Genomic DNA, 24,265 nt, shown 5'->3' with positions numbered 1-24,265 from the left:
CTGGACTACGGGAACACCCTCTACGCTGGAACCACAGCCAAACTTCACAAAAGACTCCAACGCATCCAGAACGCCTCCGCACGACTCATCCTGGACATCCCCTGACACAGCCACATCACCGGACACCTGAGAGACCTGCACTGGCTCCCCGTCAGCAAGAGAATCACGTTCAGACTCCTCACCCACGCACACAATGATCTCCACGACCTAGGCCCCAAGTACCTCAACGACCGCATGACCTTCTACACGCCCACCCGCCAGCTACGATCGACCAGCCACGCCCTCGCCACCGTTCCACTCATCCGCAGAGCCACCGCCGGAGGAAGATCTTTCTCCTACCTGGCAGCCAAGACTTGGAACTCCCTCCCCACCCACCTTCAGCGAACCCAAGACCATCTCTCCTTCAGGAAGCAGCTCAAGACCTGGCTGTTCGAGCAGTGACATTTCTCCTTCCCCCAGCGCCTTGAGATCCTCCCGGGTGAGTAGCGCGCTTTACAGATGCCGTGATTGATTGATTGATTGATTGATTATACATATTTTGTTATAAAAAAAAAAATCCCCTTCAACCTTTGTCACATCCGAGTACTATGAACTCTCAAACACCCTTCTCAAACTTCCCCTCCTTTTAAGCCATTTCACCCAAGAATCAGGCACCCACTACCACTACTTTCTATGCCTACACTAAACTCTATTTAAAGCATAAGAAAAGAAGAGCACAAAACTGACATAACTAATTCACAAGGGGAAAAAAACACATTACTAATCGACAAACAATTGCATTGTAATCTTGGGTTCCTGAGTAGCGTGCTACTCGCTGCAAAGTGCTTCAACACATCGTCCGAGGTAGTAAGCGCTGTATAAATACGATTTGCCTGAAGAGTGCATGAAAATGCTCAGGGAGGCAGGACATCTTCGTTAGTTTCAGCAGGTCAGTCTCAAGCCTTACAAGAACAGCAGTTGACGCAATTAAATTGTGGCCAGTGCATGCTTGACTCCTGTACTTTGTGTTGCGTATGAATTGTTGTCTGGAAGCAGTGCACAAAAAGAGGGGCCAGCTGGAGCTGGGACACAAATGTCAAAATGTACTTTGTTACGTTTGTACCCTCTAAAGTTTAGGGCGGCCTTCAAATTTGAAAACACTGTTTGATTTAGGCCACCTACTCCTGGTATGGATATAAGCGGCAGCCTTTCTAGTGTTCACCTTTTGTTTCAAGAGGCACTTCACACCCTTGGTGAGGAAAGCAAAGAGCAAGGGCAGAAACTCTGGGTCTCCTCCCTTGAGGCATAAAGAATGTATTCTTAGGGCAGAGAAGATCCATGCTGATGAGCCATGTATGTATAGGTGTTTGTAGAGCACAAACCCATCTAGAAAGTATTGGAGTGTTGAACAATACCTGTAGCCCTGAATTACGATCTAGGATTGTTTCTAGGGAAGAAGGTGTTCATAGGTGGTGAGTATATCGTGTGGGGATGTGTTTTCTTAAGAGGTAGGTTGTCAGTGCTGACGTCTCCTCTTTTCCCTGCTTAGAAGAAGGCAGATTTGCTACAGTGCTGCTCCTTAAATCGAACCAACAAAGCGAATAATCTTCAGCTTGAGATCAGCGATTGTGGCACTTCCATTACACCTCGGCTTGGTAGCCCATCAACTATGTGAACCTCTACACCATGAGTGAACATGCTCACCCCCAGCGAACTACAGGTGATGGGGTAAATATTTTGGGTGTGAGAGACCCTATTGTGTCATGTCTCCTTTGGTGACCTGGAATGGTTCTAAGGTTAAGCATATATGGAAGTTTTCTCACAAGAGATTCTTTTACAGGAAAGTAAAATGTAGGTTGCACCAACCTGCCTTGCATTCATAAGCTCTTTTCTGGTTATTATTCCTTCTTGGAAATGTTACATGTATTTAAAATAAATAGCAGAGTTGTTAGTTATTTTTAACCGTCTAAATGTAATAGTAACCTTGCAATTTAATATTCCGTTTCAGAACTTCCAGGCAACGTTTTGGCAATTGGATGCAGAATAGTACAGTGCGAAAGCGATGTAATTCTTTCGTTGATTCTCTCTTTGAAGATGCTCATAATACTGATGATGTGCAAGCTTCAGCATCTGAAGTGAAGAGTCGGGTATGTTTTGATACCTTCTGCTTTGATTGATCATCTTCTGCTTGCAGTAATTGTTGTGCTCTCATGTAAATAGAAAGGGAGGACTTCTTTGTGTGTCGCATTTAAAAGGATCATTTACTGCCAAGTTCAGCCCAACGAGTCTGAGGTCTCCTAAAGTGGAGTTAAGAGTGTATTTTTACGCTCTGAGGAGTAAGATCCCTGAGCAGTGGGTACCTCCCGATCAGTGATATTTTGATGATATTTTCAGTTAGGTTTCAAGATGTTTTACACCTTTTGACAGGTAAAATGTTTAGGTCAAGCCTACTAGACAGCACATGCGCTTTTTGTTGTGAGGCATATTTTGGCATACCAAGAACATAGAAGGGTTTGTTATATACCCATTGCTTATCATTGGTTGGCTTTCCATGTCTCTCTCATTTCCCTTCTTCTTATTCGTGCCCCATCTCGTCAATCTTGTATTTGTGCCTCCCATGGAGCATTGCCTCTTTTCCATCACTTTCATTGGCTGGAATCTTTTGTTTTTCAAGCACTACATTTTTCTTTTATGTTGAGCACTCCTTGAGAGTGCATGTGTTTTTGAGTTGTTTCCCTTTTGTACATTTCCACTCTGCATTGCTCTCTGTCGACTTTCCTCTTTCCCTCCCCAGTGTGCTTCTCGCCATTGCCATTCCACAACCCCACTCTCTGTATTGCTTAACTCGTCCCTTCTGCTCTCTCCATGTTGCCTTTATGCCTGTCCCCCCTACCCTCACCCGTGTTTCTTACATGTTTGTAACAACACTCTTCCCCAGTGTTTCTTCTGCCTTTCCCGTGTTGCTTTGGACCTCAATTGTTTCCTTTCTTCACCTAGACCCTAGCTCACTTTAATCATTTAAAAAATAAAAAACAAGTTCTCACATTTTTTTAACCTTTTAATTACCGATCCAACTCAGGTCGATAACTAAAAAGAAAAAAAGTGCCTGGATCATTTTGTTGGATTCCGCATCAAATGCTTTTTTCCATTAGCCATGTTGCACAGCTAAGATCCATTGTCAACCCCAATGGGTCACAGTGGCAAGATCTATTGTCTTTGCCAATGCTTGTTCATTTTCTTAGATCTTGTTTTACTTTTCGTGATGTGATCATCATGTGATAAGAAAAAAGCAGAAAATGGTCCTCAGACCTGACATTTTATGCCTTTCTGATTTGCCTACCGACTGACCTCAAGGGTACCATCTTTAGCTGTTCTCCAAATGGCCCTGGGAGTAGAGCTTTGCCTTTTACTATGTCCTATGGTCAGTCCTGGCGCCCGAAATACATGGCCTTCATATCTGACCTGAAACCAGCCCTTCTGTATTGAACCTTATACTTGTGCTCATACGCAGCAAGGTGCATTTCAGTAATTGATCATTCTAGCATTAATGGGTCGAAGGGAGGGGGGCTGGGACAGATCTGAGCCCATTAGACGTTAAGGCTTTCCCTCCTGGAATATTGTGAGAGTAATGCCATGGTGAGAGTACTGATAAATTGACCCATGAATAGTTGTATTTTGAGAGATACATCACCCTTATTTTTCTCTAACAGTAACTTCCCTCTTGATTGTCAGTTCTGTCCAATGTAACATTTAGATCTGATGTGAAACTATGCACTGTTTTCTTTTCTCTCTTGTTACCTTCCAGTGTGTTTTGGCAGCTTTCAATGGGTTTAACCATAGTTTTCTTTTAGGCATACTGAATAAGTTGGCCGGAGTATTGGAGCTACTTTATAAATGGTTTGCATCTTTTTGATCTGACCTCATGCTCTGGTAAAGATAGGGTAGGTAGGCTTTCCCCTGCATGGACTGTTAAGGAGGTCTGGTATGTTGTTCCACAATTATGTGCATTACATCCAATTCTCACATGTTGCTAATTTGGCAAGCCAATGCTTTGGTTACAGCATCCAGTTAACTTCTGAAGCTGATATGCAGACCTCACCCATTCCTGGATGGGTCACACTAAACTAAGGTGGCAAGAAAAGTTGTGCACCTTTTGTAATGTTGTTGTGCAATTTTATGTTATTTAGGATTTTTGCAAAAATATAAAAATAAAGGATTGGCCCACCACTCAGGCACACCAGCTCTGGCACTAAAGTACACTCCTTTGCAAGTGGTTGTTTACATGTAATCTGGCAAAATACCTTCATTCACAGTCCCAAGACCGCCAATACGTGAAGTGGGCTGACCCACTGCCCAATGCTGTATGCTGTGGTGAGCATAGTAAAGTGTAAATGACACTTTGAGCACTGTATAAAGAAGGCTGACTGAAAGCCCATATATGTATGTAAATATGTGTGCATTTTAATGTTTAACTTTTTGGAAAACATGAAGCTTGTGAGACAGCTAAAGTGTTCTTTTGGACAGATCTAAAAATATATTAAGGTTGCAAGCCATCTAGTATGCTGCTGTAAGAACGTCTTCTAACACCCTGTATCAATACCTAATTACACCTGCTCGAAGACTAATCCAATGGCTACCTGGGCGAAGATTACAATCCTCACCTTGATGCACATCTCCATTGTCAAAGTCACTGAAAGGTTACATACAATCTAATCTGGATCTCCTCTTGTTGCTTAAAACAGCAATTTCCATCCCAGTAATGAAGGAGCCTAGTGCAGATGTTCTCTGAATTGATCCCTACTCTCTCTTCAGGCTACAATTCTGCAAGGGACAGTTAGTCACCAATTATCCATGTTCCTGGAGTCCGCCCTGGTCCTAGATTCTGCTCAGTCCAGTTTCTGAATGGCTTATGTTAAAAAGCAGCATTGGACAACATTCTGATTGCCTTGGATAGAGACAGCTGCTGCATCTTCGATTTTATTGGATCACTCTGGCTTTTCATTCCATCGACCATCCTGAAATCATAACAGGACTCCACAAGATGATGATTAACTCTCTGTTGCTCAATTGGCTCTGGTCCTTTTTTTGTTTAATAAGCAGCCTCTTTACCTCCCTTCAGTATTTTTTTTCCGTGTGCTCAGCTGTGAAGTCCCACGTTTACTCTCTCTGCCCTGATTAGGTATTTTGGGTTCTCTTTTTATGGAGGTGGTTCACACATTTGATCTTCTGCCTATTTGCCACCAATTCTAGGCTATCTTCTAGCTATCAAGTTCTGGAATCTGAGTCTTCTGTTTGATAAATCGATATCCCTTATACCTCACATCAATAAAATTACATCTACATGCTTTCTACTCTTGAAATCACTGAATATCCTCACCGTTCCTACACTCTGAGGGTAAGCCTATGGTTGTCCAAAGAGCGAGTTCCTCCTATTTGGACTAGATTTGCAACGTTTCTTGGTTTCCCTACATTTCCCGGGAACATCCCAGCACTCTAGTAACCACTACAGCGCTGGGATGCTCCTGGGTAGCCATGCGCTTTATATAAACCATTCAATTTCTAATATATTGATTTGAACTATACAGTATGTAGTGACTCACCTCATGCTTTGGTTACGCTCTCTCACTACTGGCTTATTCCATCTAGACAGTCTCTGGTTACGGTGAGAAAAATGATTTTCCTTCAGTTCTTCCTGTTTAGTTCACTGGGCAGCCTTTACGACTGGGCCATTTACCTTCATAACCAATTTAAAGCATCGGCCCAATCAAATGATCTTAAATCCTCTTCATCTGCCTATTGAAGGCACCTCGCTTTTTCCATACCCGCATGGAATATAATTCCTTTTCTTACAAATCCGCCACCTTCCGTGACGATCGTTCACTATCGCTCTGCGCTGTTTTATATTCTGTTCTTTCACAGATAACTGCTTAGTCTACTGTTCATGGCCTAATCTCTTTCCTCTCAGTATATGGGTTGTGGGTTTAGGGCCAGGACATTCTTGGATGACAATGCACTTTAAAAATACAATAATCAGTGTTATGGGGCTGGAGAAAACAGGCAGGCTTCACCCCAAAAAGCAGTTTGACCAACTCGACCTGTTTTTAAAGGAGATAACGATGTCTTAAAACAACGTTGTAGCATTGATGCTATTTCCTATTACAGTGTGTTTTTAAAACATATTCATGCCACATTGCTTTTTCTCTTCCAAATACTTCAAAAGAAGTTGTGAACCGCTCTTGCTTGGTATAGTTATAAATGATTCTAAATCAAAAATAAAGTCCTACAATTTGAATTTGTTTTTAGCATGCAAACTACTGAAAATTGGAAAGAGTGTATATTACAAATGTTAGACGTAACATAAATGGTCCTGTTCCAGATCCCGTATGATGCCAATCTCGTGCAAATGGGAGTTAGCACCCATATGGAGATTATATAAATTGTGTGCAAATCTGCACATCCAGTATTTTGTCCTGATCACATTTTACAAGGAAAAACTTTGTGGCATGTAAAAGTTCAACATAAGGTAACCAGTACTACCTTACCTGGTGCACACTTCACCAGAGGTCAGAATGAGGCCCTGAGATGCTAAATGCCTTCATTACTTAAGGTGTGACCAATCTGCAGTGTTTACATTTCTGAACCTTTTTAAGTCTAACAAATGAAAATACATTTTGGTACACCCAAAAGCATTTTCTTTTTTATATGTCCCTAAGCATGCATTATTGATCTCCTTGTGTTCTGTGTACTATAACTGCATCTGAAATGTACTTACTAAGGTTTTTTATTTCGGATGTTTTTCTAATCGTGGGGATTACACAATTGATGTCGTGCTTTCGAACCACTTGTATTTGTGTTAAAGTCCGTAATAACTATTATGTAATTTTAGTAAAACCAAATGGATTGCTGGAGAAGAATTAATGCTTGTGATTACTTTTTTAGGCTGATATAATTATTAAACTGTGGAGAGATGGATTCACAGTAAATGATGGTGAACTCAGAAGCTATACTGACTCTGCAAACAGACAGTTCCTGGAGTCTATGAAGAAAGGGCAAGTGACTTCTCTGTGCTGAAACCTTTTTATATAACCACTTTATCCTCAAGTTGTTTTTTCTGTGTTCCTTGAATTAATATGAGAATGTACTGCTCTGTGTAATGTTTCCAAATATGTAGATACATTCTTCTTATATTAACCCTGCCTGATGGTGTGGGGGTTTCATGTCAAGACTGGAGGCTAGCATTATGTTAGTGTTTTGGTTTTTGCTACTCCATGCATCTTTTAAAGCAAATGCTTAGCCAAACAGAAAATTCAACAATTAGAGCATTACAGTACTAATACACCCCAGTATGGCAGCCATTTTCCTCTTTCCATTGCTGCTCGGTATCCGTTAAGTACCTTCTTTAGATGTTTTCTTTTTATATGAGAACTTCTAAAAGTGATAGTATATTAAATCATTTTATCAGGATAAGAGTTGTTGTGGCTTTGTTAATAATCCCAATTTATAGCACTGTAAGATTAGTTTCTTTAGGTACAAAATGTGTAAGTTTTGGGTAGGTAGGCTGATTTTTGATAATAATGCGTTCTTCAGCTAATAGTAGTTCTATTTAAAAAAATTCCCTGGGACCTGATGCTCATTTAAACCATTCAGGAATGTTTGAATGCTTACTGTTGGATTTCTGGTAGCACGGGCATGAGTGAGTGCCTTGCAGGTAGGACACTTATGGTAGCACAAGGCCTGTCTCATTGGGCAGCCTGTGTGCACTAGATCATATACTATAGAGCGTGAAACAGTCACAGAGAACATGTGATGCATGATGTGGCATCTTGCTACTCCCAGCCAATTACTACTTTTTTACAGCTATGGCCTCATAAATCCAGGTTCAGAAAGACTTAATAAGGAGGTTAATACAAAAAAAGGTACAATCTTCTGTTAAGTTGAATGAACACTTGGATGTAGAAATTGAGTTTGGGTCTCTAGATGAGTGAGATATTAGGGAGAATAGGTTGTGGAAAAATAAAAATAAAGAGAAAGCAAAGTTGGAAGTCTTTGTCCTCCTTTAGAGTTGGTCAAAGCACCACTGAAGCAGTTTGCCTCGCAGCGCGCTGGTTGGTGTCAAAGGAGTTTCAGGCTCACCCGAATAAGCAGACAGATGTTTTTTGGATGTCTCTAGTACGGATTAGACTGCATATGTTGAGTATGTGTTTGACGTTTATGATGATGAAGATTGTGATTGAGATGGCAATAGGAACAAACCTGCACAGTGAGCAAATTGATTGTGAAGGAACCAGAGGGAAATGATGCATTCTCTGTCCTGAGATGATTCAGCATCCAAGAAGTGCAGACTGATGGCTTTTAGGTCACGTAGCAGAGTACTTTAATCTTTGGATTCACAGGCCTTTGGATAAAGAGGCTAAATTGGTTATGCGGGCGGAACGTTCACACTCTGTGATTGACAATAACGCTTGTGCCAGCCCAGACTTGGACCCACATCTGATTAGTTTCGGGTTAAGGTGGGTCCTGGTCCTATAAATTGTTTAATGAGGGCATTAAAATGGTGCCAAGATGGGCCTTTAGATGTGATAGGCCCTCTCACACAAACTGTTGACATGGCTGAAGAAGCCAAATCAAATGGAATGTCTGTTGTTTTTTAGGTTATGCAAATGCCACTTAAATTGCAGAGAAGGGAAATGCACTCCTAATGATGATTATCTGTAAATTAGGAAATTACGTAAAAAATAGACCGAGTGAGGACCCAAAGGCTCTACTTTTTTGGAGATGAGGTAGTGAAGGGTGTTGGCAAAATAGTGTCAAAGTTCATGGTTTTAGACAAGGCCCAGGCATCACTCACAAGTGTGTTTGGCGGAAGGCTTTTTTGACGGAGCTGGAGCAAGGAAACATTTCTGTGGCTTAGTGTTCAATAAGTCCTACTATCGGGCACAAGGAAGGGAGCCTTTAGGGTCTTCCTGTCAGCCTTTGGTATCTTCTCGCAGTAAGGGAGATCAGGAAGAGCAGGTCATTAGTCTACAGGAAGAGCCCAATAAATGCCTAATCGAAAGCAAGGTAAAAAAAACGTTTTTTTGTTTTCTTCCTTTCAAAAGTTAGGGAGACTGTTGCCACATTTTTGGGAGAGATGGAATGGATTGATGAAGGATCAATGGGTCCTTGGTGCAGTAAAAGGTTATGTTACAGAGTTCACAGATCTTCTGTATCAGGAGCAGATGCCAAGATTCTGGTTTCACAAGATCACAGTTTGTTAGTGAATTTAGAAGTTGAGGAGACGCACCATGTAACGAGGGCCAAAGAAATAGCACCTTTTGTGAGCACAATCTTTCTGGTGCAGGAGGATGACTAAGGTTGGTGTCTGCTGATAAATATACGCGATCTCAATTGGTTTGTGTAATACAGATGTTCCAAGATGGAGGGAATCCATCTGTTAAGGGATGCTCTTCAGTAGAGAGATTGGCTGATAAAGTTAAAATATCAAAAAGATGTTTACTTTGCAATTCTGATGGCGGAACAAAGCTGGAGGTATCTACAGTTCAGATGATCAGAAGTCCTGTTTCAATTTTCTTGCATTTCTTTTAAGTTAGTCTCAGCTCCTTGGGGTTTTACAAAGATGTTGAGACCTGTGGCAGCTTACCTTGGAGACAGCGAGAGAGAGGGGTGCATGTGATTATGTACCTATACGATTTCCAGATTAATTCTCAAGATCAAGTATTGGAAACAGACTCAGGCTTGTGTGAATGGGGAGCTCGGATGGATCTACAGGACACAGGAGCCAGATGATCTCTGGAGACGAGGCCTTCGCACATCAGCTGTTTGGCGGTAAAGGTAGTTCTTTATGCTCTGAAGTGTTTTGAGAGAATATTGGGAAGTTGCAGTGTTTTGTTTTAATGGACAGTGTGTCAGTAGTACAGTATAAAACCCATCTGAGAGAAAACAAGTCTGGAATTTGACAGAGGTAGCCAAGGAGTCATAGTGTTTGTCTGGAGCAAAGGATAGGTGTGAGGGCACAATATTTTTCAGGCCAGAACAACCTTGTGGCAGATAGGAATTCATGGTATTTAAGAGACTACAACAATAGAAGTGTCTATCTGGATTATTCAGAGGTTGCAGATGCATTGTAGATCTTTGGAAGTAGATCTGTTTGCTTGCACATTGACAAAACTGGAGAGGTTGTTCAGTTAGAGCTTGTTCCAGAAGCGGAGGCAGTGGATGCATTCAAACAGATTTGGAGAGATAAAGGGATATGCCTTTCCTCCTTTTACAATGATTCAGAGCGTTTTATTCATGATGAGTAAGATAGCTGTCAGGTGGCGTTAAAGACTCCCTTTTGGGTTAGCTCAACCGTGGTTTACAGGAGTGATATAATTAGCAGTGGAAGTTCCTTTCTTGAGTCTGTGGGCGCCGGGTGTATTAGTTGGTCCTGGCATGGAGGATCATCTTTTAGTGTTCAGTGGATTCCTGAACTATCTTGTTTGGAAGATCTCAGAGGAGAAACTCAGTTTGAAGGTCTTTTGAATGAGTCCCCGTTGGTTCTCTGAGAATCTTGGCCCAGGGAACAAGGAAGCATTATGTTAAAGCATGGAAGACCCTTGTTTATTTATGCATGGAAAAGGGGCGTGGATCCCTTAGAGGCTACTGCAGTGGAGTTATAAAACAATTCGGTCTGAATTCTTTGGTAGTTTAGTTGGGTCAAGTGTTAAAGATCAGCAGAGGCAGCAGGTCACAGATGATGGATGGGAAATCAATAGGGAAGGATTCCTTGGTTTGCAGAATTATGAAAGGCATCAAATTGTGGAGCCCTCCCAAAATGAGATACAGCTTTTTATGAGGTGTTAATTTGATTTTTGAAAAATTGGAGAGTTTGCCTTAAAATAGGTTTACATTATTGCATCAGTTGTTAAGCAAGTTGACAACTTTTGTTATACTTAATTTTTCCTTCAGAAGATTTGCTCATGCTAAAGTGGTAGAGGTAAGTAATCATTTTTACAGGCATGATGGGGTTTGTTTCATATTACACAGAGAACGCAAACAATGTTATGTTCAGTGTTTTACCCAAAGTTTTATGAAAATCCTCTGTTTTGTGTGGTTCAATGCTTAAGAATATGTGGTCTAAATGAGTGAATTTTTAGCCGGGGGGGGTAGATTGATTCAGTTACTATTATCTTGTGTCAGACCATACAGGCATGTAGTTCCCCTACTACGGTCAGATGACCCTAAATTGCAATTCAGTAACCCGTTACCATATCAAAATTTGGATTTGCGACTTCTACCGAATCGGTATTTGGAAGGGGAATGTTTAGGGCGTCCCTTAGAAATTCGTAATGAGATGTATTGTTTTCCAACCAAAATCTGATCGCAAAACATTAATATTTTACTGACTACACAAATGTAGTGATAACCCATTCGCAAATGGGAAGGGGCTCCGCAGGGACTGCTTCCTCTTCTTGAATGCTGACGATAAAAATGTTTGAGTTGGCAGGGTAGTATTAAAAGTTGTTACTTAAACTTTGAATTTGTTTTTTTAAATGCGCCCCATTTTCTTTTAAGAAAAAGAGTATGCACTTAAATAAAGATTGCTTCATTTAAAAGCAATCACAGACATGGTGGTCTTGTGACTGACTGCGGCAGTCCACCATCCCTGTGATGGCAGCAAATCGTAGTGGGTCGCAATTTGTGACCTACCTCATTAATATTTATGAGGTAAGTCAAAGTGCAACCCACAATGATTCAATATTTTGTAAACCGACCTATCAGTAAACAGGTTGGTTCACAAAATACCACACTGGTTGCAAAAATACTTGTCGCAAATTGCGACCATTATTTTGCGACCAGTGCTCCCTACATCTGGCGTTAGAAGAGATCCTTGTTAGGTCTCTTTAAGATTGTCTGCCGTTGACATATTTGTTTCATTATGAATTTTTCTCCTTGTTTGGCAGAAGAACAGTGAGTCCAGTTTATTATTGATGAATGAATGACGTAACCTGTTGAGAATTTAACTTTCAAACACTATTTATGCTGTAGTTAGTGCCTCGGAGCAGATATAAAGAGGAGGATGGTTGCCAGGCTGGAGTTTATAATGACTTTAGTGTCTTAATTCTGCAAATTTTATTTTCGGCTAAAGGTTTACTTTAAGAAGCTGTTTGAAGTAGCAATAAAAAACTAATGCATATTGCTAACCTCAGAGTTGTTAATGAAGTCCGGATTCTTCCTACATGTTCCTTTAGAAAATCTAAATTACCTTCCACTGTTGTAAGACACATATGCTTACGTTTGTGCTGAATAAGTAGATTTGTGCATATTGTTATAGTTCGGTTTTTTTATAGGTTAAGGCCAATTTAAGTAGTTCTTTTTATCTGCTGGGCAGATAAACTAAAACACTTGACAAGATCGCACTAGCTGTTCACTCAGATTCTTTAAAAGCCTAAAAGTCCTCCTTAAATCTCTTTTGCTGAAGAATAAATTTCATTCGAAATTGAGAAAAAAAATCGAGCATCACGGTGAGCAAAATTCCTAAAATTTAGAAAGTCTTTGCATTAAAATAAGAGAGGTACGTTTTAAGTAGTTTTATTAGAATGAATTGGAATGTATTTTAAAGGAGAAACCAATTATATAATTAGATCCATTCCCTGGATATGACCATCAATTCATGCACAAATGGTTTGATATGGAAGTTCTGTGTTTGACTTAGAAAATCTATCCCACCCTACCCTGCCCTAATTAGCCCTCATTTCACCCACAGTGAACTTAGCGAGTATGCAGTTCCATTGGACGTGTACTGTGTTTCTCTTTGTCATTCATCAGTATGTTGCTGTGAATTATTGAGGGTGGCTACTTTCCATTTGGGACAGGCTTTGCAGTGATAGACAGTGGTTGCAGCAGAATTGATAGTCCAGGCGCACAGGACATTTTACGTGTAACAGTGAGAAGACTGTCTGGCTCTCTCTGGCTTAAAGTGTGTCCAGTCTCCAAAACTGTGTTCCCTCTCATTTATGTGTGGGTCATACATGGAGCCTATGTGTGTGTGTGTATGTATGTATGTAGTGTGTGTGCCAGAGATGCATCAACAACGAGGATGTTGCTCAGCAGGGTCAAAATCACCAAGATTAAAATCCATTGTACACAAGAAGCCTGTGCCGTATTTCAGTGAGGGTCAAACACACCTTTTAATATTCTACTTCTTAGTCTTATCTAAAGAGCCTAGGTACCAAAGAGGTCTTATCGTGTTTGAACTACTTTTGCACATCATGGAAACTGACCCATAGTTAACCATCATCCTTATTCTATAAATAAAAAGGAAGGAAAGGGATCGCATGAGCCCTTAGTGAAATTAGGTACAGCCTGAATCCCTGATGTGGATTCACTACAGTGTGAATCAGTGACCTCAATTCCACAAAGATGAACCGCCTACCAGCTTAATCAAATATACATGATATCAACATGGCCTTTTTCTCCGTTGCTGGCTCCTTCAACTGCTGTCCCTACATGTCAAAGTCACACTGATGTTGCCACCTTATACTCCCTGATTGTGGTGTCCGTCAGTAACGGGAAGTATGTATTTCAGAAGAATGGGTTCTTGATCTGTGCATTCCATTGTTCTTGAAAAATTGGATTAATAGTTGTCCGACAGTGTTTATTTTTGTATGTTTCGAAGTAGGTGGGAATATGATAAAAATATTATTGGAATCAATCAACAAATGAGCAGCAAAGATGACAAGCTACTGCACAAATTAGTTTGAAGATGCCTGCATCCAAGGGGACCCCAGTTACTGGTGAAGCACCCTCCGCTTTTGCCAGATGTGCCAAAATATGCTCGTTGGGTTGTCCAGGAGCCTAAAAGAGGAAATGTACTGCATTATCTCTTTTAGAAAAAAAATTCCCAAAGAAACGACAACCAGAAGAGTTCATCTGGACCTAGGTAGACGTGTCTGCAATTTTGCACAAGAGACAGATTCTCTCCTCTCTGTAACCGTGAATAGTAGTTTTGGCATTACCAAAGAAGCACAAGAATCCCTATGCCTAATAATCTCTTAGGATTAAAATCACTACAATCTGGGAGCCTGTTTTGACATATCAAGGAAGCAAAATAGGGGTCTAAAACATCCCAAAAATATTTTTGGCAACATGTCTTACTGCCTTACCATTTAAACACTATCCCACTAAATGAATATTGATTCCACCCACTCTGTGCTAACGTCATCCGGAGATAGCAGAACAAACTAGTTACAAAATAGTTAACTATTGTGAATAAATGCAATAGAGCAAGCAGGCGGAAGAAACCGTGACTATTGTACCATTACTGACCCATGCTAGAAAATTGCCTTCGACATTCTGAAATACATAAACCTAACTTTACTTGACTGTGTGCTGCAGAAATAATAAACCGTGAATATACAGGGTGAGCCATCCATTTTGAAAAAGATGGCGATGAGTCCTAACAAAGGCCTAGGTAGCAGAAGCTACATTTTCCTGGCTTTAACGGGTCACAGCAAAATTGTTTTAAAGGCAATAGCATCATATATGTGTACAAATGTGAACTTGAGCGCAGATCCACATTCTGCATAACGCTTATAATGCACAATTTTATTAAATGCACAAAAACTCCCACAGCTGTCTGCAGCTTGGAAGATGATTCTACGCTTACTAAGCTACCTAATGCACAGGGAGTTTTACCTAGGAGGAAATATATGATCCTGTATGGGCCTGTAGTTACTGTGTTGGCATTTCCGAGTTTTGGTTTGTAGAAAGTTTCATGTTTTGGGAATGTAGGGGGCAGTTTTACAAGGTCCCTTTCAGAAATCATTGCAAACATTTCACTTGGAGTGGACAGGAATGTCCCCTGCATGGGAAATAGATGTGTTCCCATGACTCGAGTGCCTGACCTCATATCTGGTATCCTTTCTTTATTTTGACCCTGGCATCGTGCCAACCTAAGCTTGAGGTCTGAGGCCTAGCCTGTCCTGGGTTATGAGTGGTCCTGGATTTGTTCTGTGACCTGGAGGGTGCACCAGGTATACCCTCAGTTCTGAAAGAGGATTGTTGACCTGTCGGTGAGCTCATTACATAGTGCACTGGTGGCATCATACTGCCCTTGTTTAAGATGGAGGGTGAGGGATGTACTTCCAGACAGGGTGAGTGTATTGCTCATATTCCTGTAGCTGGAAGGACAAGACCTAGACGATGAAGTTGGGGGAATAGAGACGAGGCACTCTTGGTCAGCAAGGAGCTGCTGATTAGTCTTCCATAGCACTGACATTTGACAGACTGTAGACCTCTCACGACATTTTACCTCTGCTGTGGGTACTTCTGGATGAAGGCAGCCCTACCTTTAGAACCATCACTCTACACAAAGGCTATGTCTGGAGAGAATGCTAGAAAGAAGAACCAACCCAAGCCGGTCCTGTAGGTTGAAACAGTGGATCCACATCTTCTGTCTGTCAGTTGTACATAAATCTGGGACCCAAATGAGTTCTAGTTCCAAGTGCTGTATGGCAAAGGAAGGGAATGATCTTCAGAGTACTCTGTGCAACCAAAGCTTGTGTATGCCTGATAGCCAGTCACTCAGAAGTGAGAGGTACATCGCCTGAAGTCTGGATCTCTTTCTGGAGAAGCTGTGTTCCGAAGCGACTGCCTGCGTCCTGAGAGAGGAGGGGAAAAAAAGCTTAGGTATCCCAGGAGGAGTGATAAAAGGGGAGTGGCATAGTGCCCTCCTGGAGGATGACCAAGTGAAGCCTGAACGGGCACACAACTAAACATGGCTCTGCCCCGATGCCGAAGAAGGTCCAATCATGACTGCCGGTGTGCTGCTGCTTTCCCGAGTGTGCCGGCATGCCATTGGAGCAGTGGGCAGCTCTGAAACAATCTTTAACGGACTTACTCATCCCCTGAAGGGATAAGACTGCAAAGACTTGCAACTGAAGTTACTCCCATAGTGAAAGCCTGGGGAGGTAGTTTGTCAGACAGTGAGTGGGGGGTAGGGGGGTGTGCAGTACCTGACAATGCACTATTCAGAGACACTGGCATGTTGGTTATTGTAGTGTGCAGTATTGAGTGCAACTGTGAATAAAGTATTTTCTTTCTTGCAATGATGAGCAGTGGGCTGGACATTCACTTCAGTCGTTTGATTGTTGAGCTATGAGCTCCAACCCTTCCCCCCACAACCTACGTGAGAAGCCTAGAACTGCTCAACCTTTCTACCTGGAAAGTCAAGTGCAGAAAGGGTTTTACTTGACCCAGTTTGCAGAACCATAATAAGACTTACCCTGGGACATCAGAGGCAAACAACCAAATCTCCCATGGTTGCGGCATAGTAGGCCCTGAAGAGGGTCTTACAGGCCTAAATAAAAGGGTGTCGATTTGTAATTTCTTATTGGGGTGAATATGACATTATTACTTTGCAGGAATAATTTCTGAATTATGACTATCAAGTCTGCCTTAAGGGCAAGTTCTATCCCACAGTCTTCTTTTATTTGGCGCCAACAACACTGTGGAGTAGCCCTTTTCCTCCACAGTTCACTGCACTTGCTTGCCCTGAAAATCAAAAAAAAGATAAGGAAGGGAGGTTCCTGATGGTAGTGGGTTGGATGCACATCAGGAGGATAACTTTAGCAACTATGATTGCCCCCAAGATGGGACAGGATGCTGTTCTTCACAGATAACTCTCTTTGTTGGAGGGACTGCCGAAGTAGTAGATCAACCTGGTATCCTTCCCTCTCATTTGGCTGCCTTGTCGAAAGATTTAAAAACCTCTCAAATTCTCAATTACAACAGGAGAGTTATCAGTGGCGGGGGCAAGCATTTTACCTTCTTTTTCCACGTCCACAGAACCACCTCCAGGATAGCTTATAGACTTATCATTAATAGTTTACTTCAATCCAACTAGGACCCACATTTTCACAATATTGATTTCTGAATCTAAGTTGATTACTAATTTCCTCGCCCTAACCAGATCATGACCTGATGAAGGTAAATGAAGATTTCACTCAGCCAGGTTACAAGATTCCGTATCCTGCTCTGAGGTTTGCACTCAAATGGAGGAATATTTTCATTTTAACGATACAGGGCAGGTTGGTGTTCCAGGTATCTAGGATGCCTTTAAATCGGTCATGAGGGAGAAATACCTGGGGATAATGGCTGGTTTAAGTAAAAAACAATTAGGGTGCAAGAATTTGGAACCCTGGAAGCAGCCTTTAAAAAGGCAAAGGAGAAACAAAAGGCTAAACCCTCCCTAAATCTGTTTAACATAAAGTAACAAGAATGAAAAGGTCACTAATAAGTGATTTAATGAGCCTGTCAATAAGGCACCGCTGATATTGAATGGCAAAGATTCACCACATCATCTAGTTTTTTAGACCATTCATGTGTTAACTATTGAAATTAAATTCAGAGATATTTTTGTGGCACACTGTTGTTTCTTGTTAAAAAAATCTTATAAAACAAAAGTTAAAACATTTTTCACACTAGTGCAGCTTAATCTCTTTTTGACCTTTTACACATTGTTTTCTTTACTTATCTGCTTACAGTGTTTACTGGTAAATCGTAAATTTCCTTTTTAGGATAGTGTTAATAAAAGAGACATTTTATATTTCAGCGAACTACCTCCCGAGTTACACACTGTTTTTGGTAAAGATGAACTTGATGTGAAGTTTGAAGATAAGAAAGATGAAGACTATGCATTAAAGAAGCCCATGTTTTGCCCATTCTCTGGACATGGGTATAGGCTTGGAAGGTGAGAAGTCTGACATTATTTTTTACATTCCAGAGTCTGTTGGAGGTTTATTTCCCATGCCATTCTTCATTAGTGTTTGTGCAAGGATTTCTAATTGATATTTTTGGAGTTCTAATAAAATTGTTGTCACTTTGATTATTTTTATTGTTGTGCTCTATATATTGGATTTTCACCAGAGTGTTATGAAATGTGTACAAAAAAGCATAAAGGACATCAGAAGGAAAGTGTGAAAGTAGATAGTGAGAAATAGCTATTTCTCATGTACTCCTCTACCTGCAGACACCTTACCCCATGAATCTTCCCAGACATCATGCATGTGTCAGAAGAGTTGAAACAGTTCTCCTGTGTTGGCAGGTGGCACCATGTCTCCCACTCGACACCTGCATCTCCCTGGATGTACCATCACAAAGCTGTATTATGCTTAACCCCAGTGCTTTGACGTCAGTTCATTTTATTCCACACCCTTTAATGTGGAAACACAGTTGACCTCCATTTCTGTAACTATTGTTGGGGTTTTGACCCTCCACATGCCTCCAAGCCTGTTTCAAATTATGGTATCTTCTCTGCAGTGTATATTGATGGCCAGGAGAGAACTTCTTTCATGCCTGGAGTCACAAAGAGTAATAGAGTCGGCACCTTGCCAGGTCCCATTCCCTGGATGGACATAAAGCCTTGTTCCAGAGGAAGCCCTTCATTCCAAGGTCCAAACATGTATCAAATGTAGTTCTTCTTTTCATCTTTACTTTGCTCCCAGCTGTGGGACAGGTCTTACGGTTTTGCGGGCATGTTTCCAGACTCTGTCCTCTACATCAGCTTCAGATCCATGTCCTGCCTTTGTGTACATGAACCTGACACTGGTACCTGGCTTCTTGTCTAGTGGTTCTGGTTCCACTTCTGGCTCTTGGTGCTAATCCCCTTCAAGTGGTGGCATTAACCCAGACTTTGTTACATTACTCTGTCCTTCAGCCTTCTCCTGTGCTCCTTCAGGACCCAGAGTGCCTGGGGCCCATTGATTGTGCTCCTACCGTAACCCTGCATCTTGGCATTTTTGACTCTGCTGCTACTTATGTGCTGTCGAAGGCCTTGCATCTAGATTTGGTGATGACATTAATGTATTCTACGGTACCAGCGCTGGCTCCATTTTTTAAACACTCTGGGTTTGGCCACATTGTGGGCACATTGAACACGTGGAAGGTCGACTGTGGTCTTCTGAAGGGCCTTGTGGAGGCTTCAATCAAGGGCTTTTGTGCACAGATCAGTAGTGAGCGAATAGAAAAGCTCTCAGTCAGTCCAGAACTCCAGTGGTTTAAGTGCTAATCCCGAGGTTGTCTTTGCTCTTCCGTGGTCTCTTTGGAGGATTTCCTTCTTTTAAGGTTGTCTTGGGAAAGGTGACCGAGCTCTACACTTGTCCTTGCAAGTTGCAGAGATTTTGACTGAAATTCTCTAATCTGACTCCTTCATTTTAAAACCCCTGTTTCCTTTTAATGGGGCTCTTTGGAATGTGTTATGCCCACTTGGGTTAGGCTAGATTCTTTGCAGGTTTTTGACTATCAGTTTGCAAGTCATCATGGCCCAGCTCCAGGTGACCTGTCATTTATATCCTCTCATCCATCATCTGAGTTGCTGCAGCCGTGGGCCTCTGCTGTTACAGGAGTTATTGCAGGCGTCCTGGCCCCACCCTATGTTTCAGTGTGAGTTTCAGTGGATTGAATCTGTAGGGAAGACGTTGTTTTCATCGGCGAGCCTGGCTCTTCTGTCCTGCAGCTCTTTAACAAAAAAAATGGCACAAATGGTGGTTCATATTTTTTCAGTACCATGCGAGAGGAACAATTGCCAATGTTGTTTTGGATTTCTTTGGAGCAGCTTGACAACTTCTTAGGTCTAGTCTTTACTCTGTGGCTTGTCACAGGGCTGCTCTGTGGTTCTTCTTAGACCTGCTTGGTTGTGCTTCTTGAACTGTCCTGGAGATGTTCAGGGATCTATGTTGGATGCTGCCTTTTATCGTTCCCAACTCTTTGACAAACCAGTTTCCCTGGTCATAGATGGAATTACACAGAAATGCATCATTGACCAATCTTGGATCTTTGGAACCTACTGCAAGTGTCCCCCATAGGTGGAATGAGAGGTTCAGAAGCTTGTGCTTAAAAGTGTCCTCATCAGCTGTACATGCATACCCGTTACTATGGAGCATGTTCTTCCTTCAAAGGAGATTAAGACCTGATACTGCAGTTTTCCACTTCTTATTGCCAAGATTCCTCTGTCAAGCCATTTTAATTTCTCCTCATGAGAGTAAGTGTCTGAGGCAGATTTCCTTTCTTTTGATACCATGTCTTTGAGCCAATGACAGACGTTTTGCAACTTTTTGTTGACTTCCTTTGGTGTGTATGAGTCATGTCAAGTAAGAAGACGTCTGGGTTCAAACCGTGTTGTGCCTGTCACAGCGCCATGTCGGTCACGGACCCCCACTTAGTGTGTCTTAGGTGTCTAGAGTGCGACCACAACTCGAAGTCGTGCTTTGACTGCCGGACCATGGCGCCAAAGGCTTTGAGGGAGCGGTCCCTAAAGGTGCTCGCGGCCCGGCACCTCTCAGAGATTGCCTCATCGGTCCAGGTCCAGGTCTTGGTCGAAAGGAAGGTCTGAGCACCGCTCCGGTGAATCCAAGTCCTCTTCGTCAGGTAAGAGGCATAACAAAAACCACAAGAAGTCAAAGCATGCTTCGACTTCACCCCGCCCGTCTCATGACGCGGCAGAGAAACCTCTGCATTCGACGCCCCGCTCCACGGAGCTGGAGTCTGGGTCAGCTCTGCGCTTCCTTGCCTTTCCGGGTCCGGGAGTGACCCCCGCCTAGCTTAAAAAGTTTTATGATGCCATGTGCGCCATATTCGGGCGGTCTGACCCTGCCGGCGCGCCTTCGAGCTCCGCAGGCACAGATAATGGAGGTGTCCCAGTGAGTTCCGCGGCTCCAGCCACGGCCTCAGAGTGGACCCGTTCCCGGGTCCGAACCGGCACCGGTCGCACCTCCACAGTGACCTTCCCTTGCACTGCATCCAGCGCCAAAATCCTCTGAATCGCCGGCACCCACCGGTGGGACACACCATCCTCATACACGATGTCATGGAGCCGGTCGGGCATCCTCCTATGCTGAGATCGGTGCTGACGGAGCTGTACGGTTGCATGTCGTTCAACCTGCCTTATTCTGAAGGGTTAGGGCTGGATGAAGAGGATTAGGAGGGGGAGCAGGATCCCTTAGAAATTCAGCACCGAAAAGAGATGGACTGGTATGAGGAACTGAGTGATGCCAGTGGTTAGGACACCTCCCCAGACTCTGACATGCAGTCTCCACCTACCTTGGCTACAGAGGAGGGGGCATCATTTGCTATGGTGGTGCGTAGGGCTGCGGAAGTCCTGGAACTGCAGCTTCCTATGTTGGCCGTCAAGACTAACTTCTTGACAGAGGTCCTACAACCTGGGGTCTTCAGCTCGGAACCCTTGCTGCCTTTTAATGAGGCCTTAACGGACGTCCTTCTGTGCACCTGATCTGAACCCAGCACAGGGGCTCCTGTAATAGTGGGTGTTCAGACCACTGAGCAGTGTTGCAAAGAAAGACTGTACACATGACGTATTGCTTAAGTGAAATCCAATATAGGTTCAAGCAGCCTTGCATAAAATCTGCCACATCCATGTCATTCTGGCATAGTATTTTAATGTGTCTGATGACCAACTTTTATGAAGAATGCTACTTAAAAAAGGATAAGGTTCTCGTCGATCCGAAAATAGCAGATCATTTTAAAAAGCAAATTGTCTTTATATTCTGTAGATTCATTTGGAATGGTGATCTTACCAAAACCGTACTTATCTTTTTTTTATCCTAGTGCTACACCAAGCATTATTTCTGCTGGTGGGATTAATCATGATGAAACAGATGAAATCCACAGTCTTCCACCAGTGAACGTCAGTGATTCGGAACCTGCCACCCATGTTCAGATCTGGTTAGCTGATGGCAAGAGAGTTGTACAGAAGTTCAATACTTCTCATAGGTGACTACATCTCACAATCCTGCCTTATTGTCGGACAAAATGCAACACATTTCTGTATGTTGGAGGGTTGAGAAACACCTTTACAAATGTCTTATGTGCAACATTTAATAACTCATAATGTGTTAATCAGTCTTGAAGTGAACGTATATAGTGACAACATTTAGATCAGAAATTACATAATCTTGAAGAATGGATAGCCTTTATTGAAGTTTTAATTATTTGAGAGGCAGAATGGTTTTGTACCCTCTAAAAGGGAGATGCCTTAGTTCTTGCCCATAGACAAAGTAACCTTATGTGCCACTTGAGTTTTAAAATACAAAGAAAATGTATTTCTGTATCACGCATGATGTTTGAATGACTACAGCATAAGACAGGAAGGGGTTTAACTTGGTAAGTTAGTTAAATATCACTTAAAGCATAGTACAGCGAATAGACTGAGGATAGTGGGAGAAAGGAACTGCAGAAAGAGCCCTGAGTTTCAAGTCTATTAACAAAGTGGATATCATGTGACATAGTGTAGTTTGAAAAGATGGCTGGTCCACCCCTTGTGCAAGTGAATAAGGGAAGGAGGCTAATGGTTCTGGATTGGTATGGAGTTCCAGACCCTTACTGCATAATAGGTAAACACCTGAGGCCTGCTCTTTTCCTTCTGTACTTTTTGTTTCAAGGTTCGTTATAGTGGTGATGCGCTGTGTGTTGTTGAGTCAGTACTTATTTTGATCACCATTCGTTTCACAGCTTTGAATGCGTGTCTAGGGTCTTTGCTGGGAGGAAACGTACTCAAAAACTACACATCCAATTTTTTATTAAAGTTAAACATGTCGAAAAGGCAATTTGAGCAAACTTGTCCCAGTTGCTTGATATGCATTATATACATTTTAAACACAAGTAAGTAATTGCATTGAAGAGCAACATTTGGGATTCAAGAGCTTAGAGGAAGTTTGCCATCAAGTAAGCAATGCCGTTGGCAAGGAAGACAGCGGATGAAAGAAAGGTGCATAAAAGGCCATTGTGTACTTAATGTGGCTGACCGTGGTAATGCCAGTAAGGCTGGATTGCTGTGTTTTTGCAGAAAAACAAAATTATGATTCATTCACACCTCATTTATGTTTTTGTTTTCCCATAGGATAAGTCACATCAGAGATTTCATTGAGAGAGTTCAGGGAAGCCAAGGACGTGTCCCTTTTACTCTTACAACATCTCCTCCTCTGCAAGAACCCTTGGATGAGACATTAACTCTGGAGGAAGCTCGGCTTCAAAATTCTGTTCTTGTTCAAAGACTGCAGAAAACCGAAATCTTCACAACCTCTGGTCCCTTGCAGTTTTAAAGGCTTTCTTAAAATTAATTGCTGCTGTCTGCCTTCATGGCAGCTAAAAGATTATTAGAGGACAATCTGTCTGGAAAAAATGTTGAACTTGCCATGAAAACAATCCCAGTATTAACAATTTTGTCTTTGTAACACCCGCTGGAACAACAACAATTAACACTAGTGAACATCTGATTATTCACACTGTGCGTTGTCCACAAATCCTACACCCAGTAATTGGTAGCACGGTGCAAAGCTGCACTGTTATTTTAAACCATCTTCAAAGAGATTCATTGAAAGTTCTGCTGACAGTGATCGTGGCATTAGGGAAATTAATTTGGTGCTATTTGTGTTTATACTGTGAAGCGCTCAGCAACAAGATCTTTCAGTGAAAATATTCTGAGAAGACAAATGCAAACCAAAGAATCAGAAAAATAAGAGGACATAATTGGCAAATGCGAGAGAACATCTTTATTCTTTGCCACCAGAAATCAGACTTGACCGTATTTATATTTCGAAGTGTGTGTCCGTACTCCGTGTCTCCCAGACACGTTCCATCGTAGACTATGCATTTTCCAGGTTCAGCGAGAGCGAACATTGATTTACCTAAGGCACAGTCCCTGCACTCCTTCTCAAGTAGCCAGCAGTAGGTAGCTTGGAAGCATTATCCGAGAATTTTTCAAATTTATTCCACATCAAAATGTCTAGTCCCCCCCCACTTGCATTACTGGGGCTGAAGGAACAAGTTGTTTATGTTATTAATATATTTCTAGCTAAGCTACATGAGCTATACTAGATACTACATGGGCACAAGTTGGTTTCCTAAATGCCTAAGCCTGCTCGATGGTATGAATAAATCACACACACATAAAAAATACCGCTTAGATTGAAAATTGCCTAGATGCCGAAAGTCGGAAAGATAAATTAATTTAGTTTGAAAGTGTCCCATATGAAAACGGTGTATGTGACAAAAAAAGACCGCAGGTCCTAAGAGAAGATCAAATTAATGCTATGATAAATATTGAGAAGTGTTTTATGTTGATTGATTTTAAATAATCCTGCTGTGTTATTAGTTGGGATCTACTCTTTCGATTTTTTTATTCACTGATGATTTGGTCACTTTTGGAATAGTTTGCTCATTTGATACAAGGTGTCATAACTAGGTCTATTACATTTCCAAGGATAGTGAGCTTTGTTATTTCTTTTCCGAT

The 24,265-nt window shown here is 41.9% G+C and overlaps 1 protein-coding gene across 3 annotated transcripts in view; it reads left to right on the top strand.

Annotated features, from left to right (window-relative positions):
- Positions 1-23,922, top strand: part of UBXN2A (UBX domain protein 2A) — a 97,294-nt gene extending 73,372 nt beyond the window's left edge. Inside the window, exons 3-8 of one of the 3 annotated variants that reach the window (XM_085610604.1) lie at positions 1,529-1,707; positions 1,988-2,126; positions 6,919-7,028; positions 17,573-17,710; positions 21,583-21,747; positions 22,874-23,474. In XM_085610604.1, coding sequence (XP_085466730.1) covers positions 1,676-1,707; positions 1,988-2,126; positions 6,919-7,028; positions 17,573-17,710; positions 21,583-21,747; positions 22,874-23,075 — 786 coding nt within the window. In that variant the 5' untranslated portion in view covers positions 1,529-1,675 and the 3' untranslated portion in view covers positions 23,076-23,474. Of the gene's footprint in view, positions 1-1,528; positions 1,708-1,987; positions 2,127-6,918; positions 7,029-17,572; positions 17,711-21,582; positions 21,748-22,873 lie in introns of those variants that run through there. The other 2 variants (XM_085610605.1, XM_085610603.1) reach the window with 2 other exon arrangements.
- Positions 23,923-24,265: the final 343 nt, after the last annotated feature.

The sequence above is a fragment of the Triturus cristatus genome, chromosome 6, assembly GCF_964204655.1.
Source record: "Triturus cristatus chromosome 6, aTriCri1.1, whole genome shotgun sequence".
NCBI classification, from domain to species: domain Eukaryota; kingdom Metazoa; phylum Chordata; class Amphibia; order Caudata; family Salamandridae; genus Triturus; species Triturus cristatus.
The sequence above is the reverse complement of the archived record's forward strand: the minus strand, read 5'-3'. Positions and strand labels throughout refer to the sequence as shown.